Genomic DNA, 14,980 nt, shown 5'->3' with positions numbered 1-14,980 from the left:
AATGGAGAGGTCTCTGTGAATTTGTGTTTGCCCATTTTGAGGGGAGCATGAAGAAACCAGTCAGTATTTAGGAGCAGAGTCTGAGCTTTAGGGAGTTTGAATCTGCTCAGAACCTTCCTAGCCCTATGAGGAGCTATTTTCAGAGTTTGTCCACCATTGTTTGTGATCTGAAATGACTTCAGCAGCATACAAGCCTGATGAAAAGGCCCTTTGATCTGGCTAAATAAATAATAAAGAGGCCAGGAAAAGGGGAAGTAAAGGGTTTAGGGGGGGTAATGATTGTAGAAGCTCGTTGTAAATGTTTTTGCAGATTCAAAGGCCTCAAACCTCTGTGCACACAGGACAGGGAAACAGCTCCTCAGTGGTTCTGCTGCATCAGAAATACTCCTTATATTATATGCAGTGAGATGTAGCCTGCTTGCTGTTCAAGGGAGAGGTATTTGAAAACACGCCAACAGTCAGCTCCTCTAGACAGGGTGATTTTTGTCTGTATTGGATGGATCCTGGCTGCTTTGAAAGAACATGGTGGGGGGAAGGAGGGGGAGGAGAAAGGTTCAGCTGGCAACGTTTCCAGTAGGGGAAGCAACTGAAATTTGTCTTCAAAGCACTGGGAATCTAATGAGGTTACTTTTTAACCTAAATAGCTGCACAGAGGAGAGGTTTCCTTTGCAGGCAAATGCTGGAGCAGTAGAACAATTGCAAGACTAATCCATAAATTACAGAGCAGCGTAGCAAAGGAAGGCAGCGAGCCCTCTATTCCCCTCCCTCTCCCACATGCTGTAAGAGAAACTGTCATTTAGACAAGAAACCTTCTGTGTTGCTAAAGGTGCAGCTGGGTGATGGTGTGTGGGGATTTTAAAGGCAAACAGCTCCGGGGAGAGCTTTTGCTTCTCACCAGGAGCGTCCTTGCAGCCTCCAGTTTTCCTGCACCGCGGCTCAGCCTTTATCGGGATCCATTTGGATTGGTAAATGTGTGCATTTTTTGAATTGTGCGTCAAGGAAACAAAGCCCCTTCTCTGTGCTCCCGAAGCCACACCCTTTTCTGCGGGTTTTTCCCCTCATTGTTCGGGGGAATTTGAGGGTGACCTAATGATGCGGTTAAATAAAACTCGTTGAGCAAGATAAACATTGGGGAATTCACAGCATTCTCATGCTTCACCCTCCCCAGTCTGGGAAAGGAATGGGCTGTGTGGTAAGTTTAAACCAGTCTGCAAACAGTTTGCCTCACCTGCTCCTGGGCGGTGCAAGTTTGGGAACAGTGTATGTTGGTAATGATGTTGGTTTAATGTAAATACCGGGCATGCTGGAGGCATCTCTGCTGTTATTTGGAAATTTTACAGAAAGTTTAGAAGAGGGCTGGCCACGTGTGAAGCTCCAGAGTCGGGTTCTCTCCCTAATACTTCAGCTGCACTTTAGCATTGGTAGTGAAAACAACCCACCAGTCTAAGAGCAGAGCAGGGGTGCCTTGGGCTCCGTGTCCTGGGGCTACAAGGGCTCCTGTGGCAGCACAGCGAGGGCTGGAGCAGCTTTGGGTGCAGAAAAAGCCCCTGCCTGATGCATTTTGGGTGCAGAAAAAGCCCCTGTCTGATATATTTTTAGATGCAGAGGAAACTCCTGTTTGGTGCATTTTTGGGTACAGAGGAAGCCCCTGCCTGATGCATTTTTGAGTGCAGAGGATGCTCCTGTCTGTTCCATTTTTAGGTGCAGAGGAAGCTCCTGTCTGATGCATTTTTGAGTGCAGAGGAAGCTCCTGTCTGGTGCATTTTTGGATGCAGAGGAAGCTCCTGTCTGATGCAGGTTTGGGTGCAGAAAAAGCCCCTGTCTGATGCAGGTTTGGGTGCAGAGGAGGCTCATTTCTGATGCATTTTTAGGTGCAGAGGAAGCTCCTGTCTGATGCATTTTTAGGTGCAGAGGAAGCTCCTGTCTGGTGCTTTTTTGGGTGCAATGAAGCTTCTTGTCTCTCTGCTTCAAGCGCCATCCTCTGTCTGGAGCCCAAGTGCCTGAGCTCCTGCTGTGGTGATTAATCCCATCGACTTCACAGAAAGTTTTTGAGAGGGAGGTCTGCAGAATTTGTCCCATAATTAGTGAATCACCGTATGCACTGCGTTCCCCTGAGCAGCATCAAAGTGGGGGCTAATCAGGTGTGACTGGGCAGCAGAACAAAAATTCCTGGGTTTGATTTCGGCTGTGTAATGGAGTGGAGCCTGCTCCCTCCCGCGGGCAGCATTTCCTGCTCGGTGCAGGAGGGCGACTGGAGCTTCTTGAACATGAAACAGGCCAGGAGAAGCTGGGAAGGCATTAGAAAAAAACCATAACGAGCCAGAGATCTTTCCTGATCCATTCTTCTGCCTTCCCCACTGTGCTGCTGTGCCACAGACCTTGTGTGTGTCCCTCTGTCCTGGCAGCCTGAGCACCCCATGGCTGCAGAGCTGCCCTCGCTCCCTGGCTCTGCCTTCCTGCCCCAAAAGCTCAGCTCACCCTGCTGGTTCCAGAGCCATAAATGCAGGTTTGTACTTGGCCTCTGTGGAGTTCCTCTGCCCATGCCAGAGAGCAGAAATTCCTGCCTGGTGCACAGAGAAGTGGCCCTTAAAGTCATACTTTCAAACCCAAACACTTGTGGGGATAATTGCTGTGAGTTTTGTTTTCCCCCTGCATTTGGTTTATTCAGGTCTTTGTGACACTGAGGCAAATGGAAGGAGGTTGTGTAATTTTGTTGTATATGTGTTTTGAGAGTCTGCATTTTTTCTGAAGTGGTTGGTTCAGATCAAATTTTGATTGCTGTTGTGGGGTTACCTGAGGACTCATTCTCTCATGGAGGGAATTTTCTGCTACCATTTTATCAGCAATACTGTTAAGAGACACCAATAGTTGTTTTTACCTTTACATTTTGCAGTGTAGCATAAAAATATTGAAAAATCCAAATTGTGTTCGTTTACCTTTCTGACTCTCTCAACCCCAAATTGCTTTACCAGAGAAATAAATTCTTCATTTCTCTTGTTAATATAAAGAAATCCCAGAGCCAGGTATTTTTTACCCACAAATTATATGTAAGCATTTTATAAGACAAAATTGTAAGCAGTGGGAATGCCAAAAAGTTCTTTGAATGTGTATGCAAAAGTTTTCATGCAAGATCTTAATAAGTCTGGTGTCACTATGAGGTTACTAGGATTTTTAATGCAATTTTTAAAAAGATGATATTTTTAAAATATAATTCTTTAGGATGTATTAACCCAGTTGTGCTGTCTCATTCTGCTGGGAATATAAATGCATTTGGGACATTTTGGAAGCTTTAATGCTGTTGGTAATGTCACAGAACTAGAGGCTCCAAGCTCTCATGTTCTAGCTTGAGCCCACAAGATTGATACAATTTCAAGACTCTGAGAGGCTTTGGATGTGAGTGCCAAGATGCTGGAATTCTTGGAAATGTATCCTGTTTAGAAATGCTCAGCCATGATTTCCTAGAGTTGTTCTTTACAATAGGTTTAAAAAAAAAGGATCATTACAAGGCATGTCAGTTCCACTGGCCCTTCAGAATTAAAGTGCTGCTGTTGTGTTTCTGTGGCCATTATTTTGTTCATCTCATTGATGCTTAGGATGGCAAGGTTCTGCCACTGGGTCTCTGTTGACAGAATAACAAGATGTTTTTAGTCAAATAGCTCAAAATGTTAACACTGGCATTTAAATCTTCCTCATGAGGCTTTTAAGATTAATTCACTGACACCAGTCTTCCTCAGTAACTGCTCCAGGTTGTTTTCAAACTGGAAAAGAGTGTTTTGTGGGTTGAAAATTGGTTTTTTGCACCCATGAGGCAGACTGGCAATGTATTTCTTTTTGATCTAACTCTGTAGGTCATCACAGATGAAATGTCACAGCAAGGTTATTCCCTAATTGATTACAACATCAAAGCAGAGCTGTGGTGATAGGTAAAGAGTAAACTCAGGGAGATGAGTGGTTTGTGAGGATGCAAAGTTTTAACTCTGCACACAACTGGGTGAGCTGAGAAAGCAGCAGGAAACCACCTGAGACAAACCAGGTGACCTTGAGCATGGCCTGTGATGGTTTTGCCTCATTCTTCATTAGGAGAACTGGCAAATGAAGTTAATGAAATCAGTGCAACAATAAGTAGAGCTGCCCCCCTGGGAGGAGAAGAACCAAATTGCTGCTACTAAACTGAACATTCCTGAGGAAATTAATTGCACATCACTCTTCTGCATGACCCCTGAAATCCTCATGCTGCAAATGATCATTTCTGGGGAAATACAGCTCCTGAAATGATGCTGCTGGCAGGCACCACAATCACCTTGAATGTGAGAAGGAGAGAAACAGTAGCTAGAGCAGTGATTCTTTGTTTTTCTTAGTTAACAAAGGCTAGATTTGTTTCTCCATTAAGGAATTTGAGCAGAAACTTGGAGGTTTCTCTGCAGGGAAGCAGGGCAATGAGACATGAAGGGCATGATGCTGAAATAGTGAACCTTGTGCTGGGCTGAGAGCTGCTGCCAGATGTGAGTAAAGCCCAGATGTGAGTGGTGGGTGCAAGGAGTGATTCCCTCTTTCTTGGAGAGCAGGAAGGATGGTGCTGAGTGTTTGAACTTGGGCTCAGGATTGTTGTGTGTAACCCTTGAGCTCCCAGCTCAGCTTCCTGCTCCCTGCTGTCAGTTCCTGGTGCTGTGGGAATGCTCTGAGCTGCCTTGTCCATCCTCTGCAGTGCAGGAGTCCCTCCTCGGAGCACAGGGGGATGTTCTGTAGCAGCTCTGGCCAGGTGGAACAACACTGTGTGCTTTTCCAGCTGCAGGGCTGAAGTGCATCCCAAAGGGTGGGAATTGTGTCAGAGCAGCAGGACACACTGAGCTGCCAGGCTGGGTCTGCTCTGGCCTGAGCTCCATGCTGAAGGGGAGACTGGCTGCAGCATGAAGAGGGAGGGACTTCAACTGTTAGAATAAAGAACCTCCACAGAAGTTAAAGGTTGAATGTTTTTGGAGGAGAAAGCAAATCCTGCCTCCTGAGGTCATCCAAGCATGATAAATCCACACAGTCTTCTCAGGGAGATTTCTTACTTGGCTGATGCAGCAGGAGTTGAGCTGGGGATCTCCAGAGCCTGGGAAATGTCAGAGGGTGTAGCTTGGATTTAGTTCTGTGGTGGACTCAGGCAGGTTATAGATTGTTAGATGTGTCTCTGATAGCCAGTAGAGTTATTGTTAGGAGCAGTAAGCACACCTACTGCATAGGTCAGGGCAGGGTGGAATGAAAATGCTGCTTCTGATTCTTTGGCTGGTTTCCATATCCTTTATTTGTCTCATTTAGCCAGGCTGCAGTTTATTGATTGATATTTCAGAAAGCTCAGATCAGTGATGCTGGAATAGTAGCATCAAGCTTAGCCAATGCTTTCAACTCTCTATCCTGGCTTGCAGAAGAAAATTAATTGTTTTCTTGATGACAGATGGCACATTTAAGGCCAGAACAAAAGAGCCTGTTCCTAGCAGTCCTTAGTTGAGCAGTTTTATCCACAAAGTGTGGAGAAAAGTTATGAAAATAATTTTGGCCGGTAGTTGTTGATGCACTTTCTTTTAGTACTTCTGTAAAAAAAAAAATAGTTTCTAGGAAACACTTTTGTGCCCTTAGGATAAATTTTCTGCTAAAGATTTGATTTTGAAATGTTTTTTTAAATGGAAGAAAGCCTCACCTGAGCCTTTTGTACGGGAAGACCTGTGCACAGGAGCTACACAGCTTGTCCCTGCTTTGTGCGCCTTCCTGTGCATGACTGTGATGGAGCCTGTGCTCTCTGTTTTCCAGGCAGAACCCAGATGTGCAGCTGCAGTTACAACAGAGACCACCTCACCACCACAGCCCAACTTCTTCCTTGACATCCCTGGGATCTTTGACTTTGCTCCAGTCTCCTCCACCCTCTAGGCTGTCCCCATCCCAGCACCAGCAACCTCTGACTCCCAGCCAGGCAGACCCTGGCGTTCTGCCCCGGCCCCAGCAGCCTTTCCTGTCCAACCCAGTGCAGCAGGGGGATCTGTACCGACTATGCCAGCCCTTCCTGGGCCCCCAGCAGCAGCAGCAAGGAGACTCCTACTCCATGAGAGCCCAGCAGATCCCTTCCCCATACCAGCAGGTGCAAGTGGATCCTTTTGCCATCGTGTCCAGGGCCCAGCAAATGGTGGAAATCCTGTCTGAGGAGAACCGGTCCCTGCGGCAGGAGCTGGATGGGTGCTATGAGAAGGTGGCCCGGCTGCAGAAGGTGGGTGGATGTGTAATTCAGGCATTCTCCTGTCTCTGGTCTAGTCCCTAATTGAATCATTTAATCTGCAAGTGTTGGATTCCTGTGCTGAAGGGATTGATGAGGTACTTTAGAGTCTTTGGTATGCAGATTGATTAGTCTGTGTCCTGTGCCTTTGGGCAGCAGCTTAACTTTGGCAGAAGATGGAATCAAAGCCTTCAGTTTTCTGCTAACAGTTCATTGACCATGCTCAGAAGCACATCCTCCTCAGCTGCTGAAGAGGCTGACTGGCTAAGTTAAGGCTTGTCCATGATAGCAGCAGGTTTCATTTTCCCTAAAAGACTTCAGAGCTGCAGGAAGGGCCTGTTTGGCGTGGCACAAGACCACAGCCACTCAAGGAGGCTCAGAGGACATTGCTACAAACTGGTTGGCACCACAGTGTGCAGGGCAAGCAGTGCTGCTATGGCTACACTAAAGACATTTGGACTGCAGGACTGGGACTAACACTCCTTTTGTCCCTCTCTCAACACCACACAATTTCCATGAAAACTTAATGTCTTGATTTGGACCCAGCCATTTGCCACCTTTGGCTTTGTGGAACAAGCGGAATAAATGATGTTAAGACATTTAGAAGGAAATACCCCAGTGAGACCCATCATTAATGTGCATGTGTGGAGGTATTTCCACGCTGCCTCACAGAAATAACTTCTTGATGACCAGTGGTTTAAAGCTGGGCAGCAGGTCAGCTTTGCTTTTGCCTTGCAGCTGTGGAAAAGCTGATGCTCCTTAGCAATTTAGGACTTCGTGGGCCTTGCTGTGCTCTTTGCACTGTGTTTGGGCCAGAAAAATGTGTGGCTGCTTGTCCTTGAGTTCAGGTGACCAGTGTGGCTTTCCACACTCATTATTCCCCATGTTACCTCTTACCAGGGACATAGGTTCATTTAGTTGTATTTTTTTGGAATTTTTCTGGCCAGGAAATACTTGAGATAATTGTTTGACAGCTTCCTGATAATGACAGAAGGATACAAATGCACTTCCCTCCACCTCCCTGTTGATCACTTGCTTTAGACAATGCTGATGGGGTTTGCTATGGTGTGGATCCACACTTCCCTAGCAAATCATGCCCAGCAAGGAGAGTTAGGAGAGAATCTCCTGCTCTGGATGATCAGAGAAGATTTACACTGAAGGATAAAACATATCCTAAATGAAGGATAATGCATATTTTATTGCAAAATTATTCAGCCACTGGTATTCTTTCTATAGAGGGATTAATCATGGATCTGAGACTTTTACTTAGTGTGTAAGTGTAGGTTTCCCTCAATGAAGAACACTTGAGACAAAGTAATCTGTCTGAGACTATGAAATTTGTCAGTGAAAAAAAATAAGTGCTTGTTTTCACTTCCACTGCAGCTGGAAACAGAAATTCAGCAAGTTTCAGAGGCCTACAAAAACCTGGAGAAATCATCCTCTAAGCGGGATGCCCTGGAAAAAGCCATGAGAAACAAACTGGAAGGAGAAATTCGTAGGCTTCATGATTTCAACAGGGATCTAAGAGGTAAATGAAGTAAAACTTCTGTTCTTCAGTGCTGGGGGTTTTTATTGTTATGCTTACTTGGCAGGACAGAGTTTTGCTGCAGAATTCACACGACTGGAATATGACAGGATACTCAGGTGCATGCAGTAGTCAGAGATTTTAAGCACTTGCTGGAGGAATGGAAAAGACAGGTTTAGGAGAGGGCTGCAGTCTTTCATTTCCAGCCTGTTTCTCATTGACAAGAAACATGTGATAAGCCAAATACCATAAACCAGATGCAAGCCTGGAATTCTCTCATGTCTTATATCCTAGAGACAATTTGTACAATTTGTTCAGTTTACACAAATGGAAAGAGGTTTTGCTGACTGCCTAATCCCACAGCAGGCACGTTCATTTTATTTCCTGTCCAGTGACCCTTTTTGCACTGACATACAAACTGCAGAGTATCTGTTCTTCCTGAAGGTCTTGTCATTCCTTATCAGTGTAGGCATCTGGTTTTTTGGATCTCCCTTCCTTTTCCAGAGTGAGCTGCTATTGGTGTCTGGTTCTTGCTAAGAGGCTGAGGCAGCCCCACGGCTGGCAGCAGAGTGGTGTTGAGTGGTATTTGACCTTACTGGGGGGAAAAGTTTAAACATTAGTTTGGAAGGTGGAAATCATCTGCAATTTGACATTTTTGAAGGTACACAAACAGTTGTTTAAACTGTAAGTTTAATTTTTTTTAAGAAAGGCTTCTGATTATCCTGCATGCTCTCACTGCCTCACGTCTTTTACTAAGACTCACAGAAATTGTTTTGCATCCAGGGAGTAAAGCCATGCATTTCCCAGTACTGTACACTAAGGCCTGCATTAAATAATCTTATTCATAATAAAACACAGCATAAACATTTCATTCTAATTTTCACAGACTGATACAAGTTTTTAGCAGCTTGGAGCAGCAGAGCTGTTAAGCTGTTTTTAGGGTTTTACACTATTCCCTCAAGTAAGGTAATTGGACAACAGTAATTTAATCTCCTGTTAAGATTTAGTGGAGAGTTATAAGAGATCTTTTAATTGCATGGTGGGATTTATTTGTGTGGAAAAAATAAAGGCATAAATTGAAAAAATAAACTTCTGTGTTACAGACGTTTAAAATAATTTCTTTGGAACTTTAACCTTTTTTTGTTTCATTGAGTGTATTTCCTTAAGGACATAATTCAAAACATTTCAAAAGTGAGTGCCAGTTTCTCATAGGCTGTAGAATTAGCAGATCCATTCCCCCAATATCAGGAATGCCCTGAGCAGATGTAACTTAAAGCTGTTAATTATTCCTTTTGCTTGTATTGAATTGTTTTGCAGAACGCATGGAGACAGCCAACAAGCAGCTGGCAGAGAAGGAGTTTGAGGGCTCTGAAGACAATCGGAAAACCATCTCCCAGCTCTTTGCACAAAGTGAGTTTCACAGCCTTTGTGGGTCACTGGAAAGCTCCAGTCACCTGCCTGGGAGGACAGTGCAGCAGGTTAATGATCAGCACAGAAATCAGGGCAGTGGCAGCCCAAAGCTGGCAGTGGAGAAGGGAGGAGGGATCCAAGAATTCCTTTTCTGTCAGTATCTAAAGTCCATCTGGTGGGATTTATTAGAGATATTGGAGCATAGGTAATTTTCAGTTAAACCATAAAATTAGTGTTTGCCCCATAATTTACATATTTTATCCATCTATTTTATTCCTTGAAAGCTTTGAAATGAAACCTTCCCAAGCCAGCAGGAGTCCTGGCATGAGTTAAGGCCAGCAGGAGAGGAGCCTGCTAGGTCTCTATCTCCTTCCTCTTTAGTTTGCCACTGCCCTATCCTGTTGAGCAAAAATAAAGGAGATGATGAACACTCCTGCAGTCTGCTGGGCTGGGTGAGGGTCAGGAATTGTGTCCACAGCAGTGGATTTATCACAAGGCAAACCGAAATGACGGGTGTGAAATGCTGCTTTTCCTTTGTTCTGAAATGTCTTGAGGCTGACGGCGTCGGGCCAACTTTTCTCTCATCCCACAGTGTGCTCCACCCTTCTGACAATGCTCACTTTTCTCCAATTGTTATATAAAAAGGTAGTACAATAAAATTGCAAAACAGAGTTTTTCTGTGGTGTAATAGACACTGCAGCTACCCTGACAGATTCTGGTGTCCCTCTCTTGTGTCATCTTTAGCTTATTCCTTGTGGTTTGCCTTGCAAGCAAATGGCTGGCAGGATGTGAATTCCAAACTCCTGGTGGTACTGGGAAGTCTGGGAGTTTAGTCTCTCCTTCTGCTGGTGGACACTGAGGTTCATAGGTGCACCCAGAAACTGGGGAGGTCAAAGCTGTGGGGCCTCTCCTTTTGGATGAACATGGAAGCCACAGTCCTGCATTTAATCAGTCCCAGCATTTCTGGGGGTGCTGCAGGCACTTGTCAAGTGAAGCAGTTCTCCTTTGGAGAAAAGTGTGCAACAAAACCTCCAAAAGCCTCACTGCAAGCATTTCCAGATTAACAAACAGCCTGGTAGCACTGACTGATACCTGCTGGCACAATGCCACCCTGTCTCAATGCAGCTCAGTCTCTGCAGTATAGTGCAATGTGCTCACACTGGCAGCAACTCATTCCTGGGTGGAGGAGAAATGCTGGGAAAAGATGGGCAAAAAAAACCCCCATCATGTGATGACATTTGTCCTTATGTCCTGGGCTGGCCCTGGGTTTGCTCTGCAGAGCTCTGGGTGCTGTTGGTGGACAGGTTTGTTTTGCAACCTGTGTGTGGGCTGTGTTGATTCCCTGGCAGAAGGGAATCTTTAGCTCCTCTGTGTTGCTAAAGCTTTGCTCCTGGCTCTTTGCTGGCAGAAGAAAGGGAGTAATTGTGGTCCTGTAAATATAGTTATGCACATGCTTGCACAAATGGGCCTGTGTGCTCCATATGCAGTCTGTCCTAACACCCAGCACCTCGTTCCTGTTTTTCAAGCCTTCCACTCCTTGTCCTCATTCCTTTGTCCTGGGATATTGGTTTCTGGAATGCAGTTTCTCTGGTGTCATCAGTGCTGGGTGTAGATCACTTCAGGGAGTATTCTGTGGTTGTGTATGCAGCAAGTGGGTTAATGTTATCTTTGGAGCTGGTTGGTTTGAGCTGGGAATGGCAACATACACAGAGGACATCAGCTCTGTGTTGTGGCTTTGCCTTACACCCTTTGTGATAATTTCTCCAGTCTCCAATTATTTTTATCCTATCTATGTTTTTATGAAGGCAGTGCCCTGTTCCTGCAACACTCAGCATTGCTGCTCCAGCTCTTCCTGGAGAGCAGCAGAAAAGGATGAGCTGCTGTGTTTGGGGTGGCAGGTCTGCTCTGGGAAGGGACAGAACAGATGTATGTGCCTCACTTCTGGCCCAGGGGGTCAATTTTACAGGCAGTAGAGGAGGACTGAGCAGTTCTTACTGCTGGTTTGTTTTCTGAAGATACCTCCTCTGAAGATATTGCCCTGAGAAAGGACAGAACCCCCTTCCAGTTTGGGGGGTCAGTGTGGAAAAAAGGAACACAAGTTTTTCAGGAACACCAGTCTGCTATCTCTCTCCCCAGCCTGAGATATTAAAATTACTCAGTTTGTTTTCCACTGCTGAAATCTCAGAGGTGAGGAAGTGCCAAGTTTCACTAACCATCTGTATAATCATAGCAAATTACCTGAGTAACTGTACTGAGTGATGCACCTTCTGTTCCTTCTCACTATCTTTGTGGCACATTGTTGCTTGAAGGTATCATACTTGTTTTTCAGGATTACAGGTCCTTCTCTTCCTTGAAAGCCATGTCCTTTTCTTTTCCCTCTTAGCACTAGATTTGCATTCTCTTTCTTCTGAGAAGTCCCATTGCAATTTTCCCTTCACCTCTGGAGTGAAAGGCTCCTGAAAACTGGACAGAGACAAGTGCTGTGCATTGATAACTATCACTTTTTTATCCACAGACAAGGAAACACAGAGGGAAAAAGAGAAACTGGAAATAGAGCTGGCTGCTGCCCGCTCCACCAACGAGGACCAGCGGAGACACATCGAGATCCGAGACCAGGCCCTGAACAACGCTCAGGCCAAGGTGGTGAAACTGGAGGAGGAGGTAAGAAAGCTGAGAAAGAGGAGTCAGGGTAGCTTGTGTGCCAGCAAAAGTGGCTGTGGGAATGAGTTTGTCTTGTGGAATTTATAAGGAAATCTGCTTTCTTCAAAGCTGTTTCTGTCAGTTTAGCTTTGTGTTGACTAGCTAAACAGATAAGCCACAAATCTCTATTTCCTTGGAAATGCTTTTGTCTAAGCAGCCATATTTTGTTTTTCTTTTGTTTCAACTTGTAAAAGTGGGCTGGAAATGGAATCTCAGCCCTGGAAACCTGCTGAACTTGGCAGAAGTTCAGATCTGGATGGACTTTCAAGTAATATCAGATGAATGTGGCTTGTCCCTTTGCCAGGTGTGGGGACAGTGCAGATCCCCGTGTGTGCCCAGCATTTGTAATAAGCTGGGCATGACCTTAGTTGTTTTCTCTGCCTTTCTTCCCAAGAGGGGATAATACATTTGAGCTGCTCAGCTGGGCAGCTTTCACAGCAGTTTCTTTTGCAGCCTTGTCCCTGCCATCATGGCTCTCATCTTTGCCCCTTCTGCGTCATGGTGTCTGTCCTTTCCTCTCCTGCCTTCTCCTCTCCTCTCAAAGGCCCCATTTCCCACTCCAGCCTCTGCTTCCTTTACTCCTACTCTTCCTCCATGGAGAGTCTCAGGAGGAAATCTCCTGGCCAAGCACACTTCCTCACTGCAGATTTGTTCTCCAACCCTGCCATCTCCCTGGCTACCAGCACTCAGCTGGGCACTGTGCCTATGCCCACCTGAATTTTGCTGCTTTCAGAGACATTACTCAAACTCTCCACTTGTCTGCTTTTAGTTCTCTCTCCCTTCAGGATCCCATTGTGCCAACAGAGGAGGAATGATCAAATACTAAGTGAATATCCTCCTCTCCCAGGTGCAGGTGTAGCTCATTCCTGAGTTTTAGCCTGCTCTTCTCTGAGCTCTGGATTTGCCTCAATAGCCCTCCCCTGAATCTTCCTATGTCTCTCCCTGCTATCCTTAATTTTTGTCATTCTTTCAATCTCTTCATGGAAGCCTTCCCTCAGTCCCTCTGGATCTGCCCTGGAGCTGCTCTGCTCATTCAGGATGTTCTTGTGGGTTTATCTGCTGTCATAACCTCTTTTAGCCTGCCATGGCTGACTTGCACTCACTCAGGGCACAGGGAGCATTAGGTTATAGGATAATTTACATCTGCCATGGCTCTCTTTAGCTCTCAAACTATTGTCTCATTGATTCTGCAATGTATTGGAGCTCTTTGGCTTTCATTCAAATTTCAGCACCTTATTTAAAAGTCTGATGGGTCACTAACTCCAAGGACATGGGACATCCTTGTGGTTTCCCTGGAAAATGCTTGGAGTCAGTGTGGATGAGGTGCTCTGATAGCCGGGCCAGCACACACAGCACTTGGCTGGGCTGAACCTCTGTGTAGGCACTCTTTTTGGCTCCCTCAATGTAAAATTGAAGCCTTGAGGGGTAATAAATGTATGTTTTATTTTCCAAAGACTGCTCTTGTTTCAGTAGAAGAATTGGGTTCAGTGCTGTGGCAGAGTATTTCTGCCTAGGTAGAACAGTGAAATAGGTAAGTCACTCTGGGCTAAATTGTATGATAGCTTAAAAAGCACACACAGGCTGATCCAGGGTGAAATGATCTGCATGAGGGCTTGTGGTCACAGACATCCAACCTTTGCTCCAATCCCAGGGTGTGCAGGAAGTGCCACCCTTCCTGCTGTAGATAAATATGGAAGTGTCTCAGTGAGGGAGCAGGAATTAACTCTGCTTTTTCCTAGAGGTGAGAGAGAATAAGGGGAAACAAATGCTAAAGAGTCACTTTTGCAGGTTTCCCAAATCACTTTTTAATGAAATACTTAGGATTAGAACGTATTTGTTGCCTCATTAGTGTTGAACTGTGGAAAATTCTCCAATCCTCAGGCTGTTTGGTAATTCCCAAAGGCAGCCAAGGAGCTACTCAGAGCTCAGGGCACCTTTAGAAAAGGCTGGGAACACCATTCTGAGTTAGTGGCATTCAGTGGCCAAGAGATATGAACCATTAGTGGATTATTTCTTTATTCTGTCCAGGTTAATCTGAGTGACTAGTCCCTGTAAGTGTCAGGAATTTCCAAACTGGTCCTGCAGCAGAGGGTGGAGTTTCTTAGGCTCAGGTTTGGCAGCTACTCTGGCTCAGGGCCTGAGGGGGGATGCATATTTCAGGTGTTGCCTCCTGTAATGTAAGTTTTCACCTTTTCTTTTTGCCCTTTCCATTTTGACTTCCTATTAAGCAGAGTAACCTTCCCTTGTGTGCACCAGATCTTTAAAAATGAATATTTCCATTCTAGGGAGAGCTATAAGCAATATATGACTGTAACTGAATTTAAATGTTGCATTGGAATTGGAGCTTTAGATTCTTTTCAAAACCCTTGGCTTGAATTGCCAGTCTGGACAAAATCTGTAAAATGTAGACACTTGTCTACACCTGTGGAGCTTTGAGGGTTTTTATATATACTGGATTTCAGCATCCAAGTTAAAAAAAGGAGAGATAATGGGATGTTCAATGTGATGGAGAAAGGAATGATCTTGGAGATACTGAAGTGCAGTGTGAAGCAGTTGGATGCAAAAGTAGACATTCACAGAATGCTTCTCCTGTTAGCAGGGGTGAAATGGCTCTTCAAATTTAGAACAAGCTGCCATTAAAGTTTTTGATAGTGTGGGGTTTATTTCTGCAAAGTGCAAAATAGGGTGAGTGTTCATAAATATTTAAAGCAAACTTAAATGTGTCTACGAACAGAATTGCTAAGTATGTATATGTTTTATATATAATATTTAAACTTTACTACTTCTCTACTCTCCATAAAGATACACAGTTATTAACCCCTATTTTCACTTCTCTATATTTGTTCTTCCCTTTAGTAAATGTTCCACAGTTTTGAATAAATCAGCAGCTTACTAAAATTGTTTCTAGTGAAGTATTGGTCTGTGGTTTCTGAAATCAAAACTTCAGATTATTTTCATTACATGTAATACATTTGACATAAATTGAACATATTTGAGGTAAAATGAAAGTTGGCTTTAAAATGTATATCACAGTCAGAAAGAGTTAGTGTTAATATTTGGAGCTAAAGCAATGAAAAATTCTCATTGTGGAGCATTTG

The 14,980-nt window shown here is 44.7% G+C and overlaps 1 protein-coding gene across 2 annotated transcripts in view; it reads left to right on the top strand.

Moving 5' to 3' along the window:
* Nucleotides 1-14,980, top strand: part of AMOT (angiomotin) — a 59,322-nt gene that overhangs the window by 28,230 nt on the left and 16,112 nt on the right. For both annotated transcript variants that reach the window (XM_059482824.1, XM_059482823.1), the window contains exons 4-7: nt 5,791-6,241; nt 7,631-7,775; nt 9,090-9,182; nt 11,698-11,843. In XM_059482824.1, coding sequence (XP_059338807.1) covers nt 5,791-6,241; nt 7,631-7,775; nt 9,090-9,182; nt 11,698-11,843 — 835 coding nt within the window. The remainder of the gene's footprint in view (nt 1-5,790; nt 6,242-7,630; nt 7,776-9,089; nt 9,183-11,697; nt 11,844-14,980) is intronic.

This window comes from Ammospiza nelsoni, chromosome 15 (assembly GCF_027579445.1).
Source record: "Ammospiza nelsoni isolate bAmmNel1 chromosome 15, bAmmNel1.pri, whole genome shotgun sequence".
Lineage (NCBI taxonomy): Eukaryota > Metazoa > Chordata > Aves > Passeriformes > Passerellidae > Ammospiza > Ammospiza nelsoni.
Note: the sequence above shows the minus strand (reverse complement) of the source record. Positions and strands in the feature narration are given on the sequence as shown.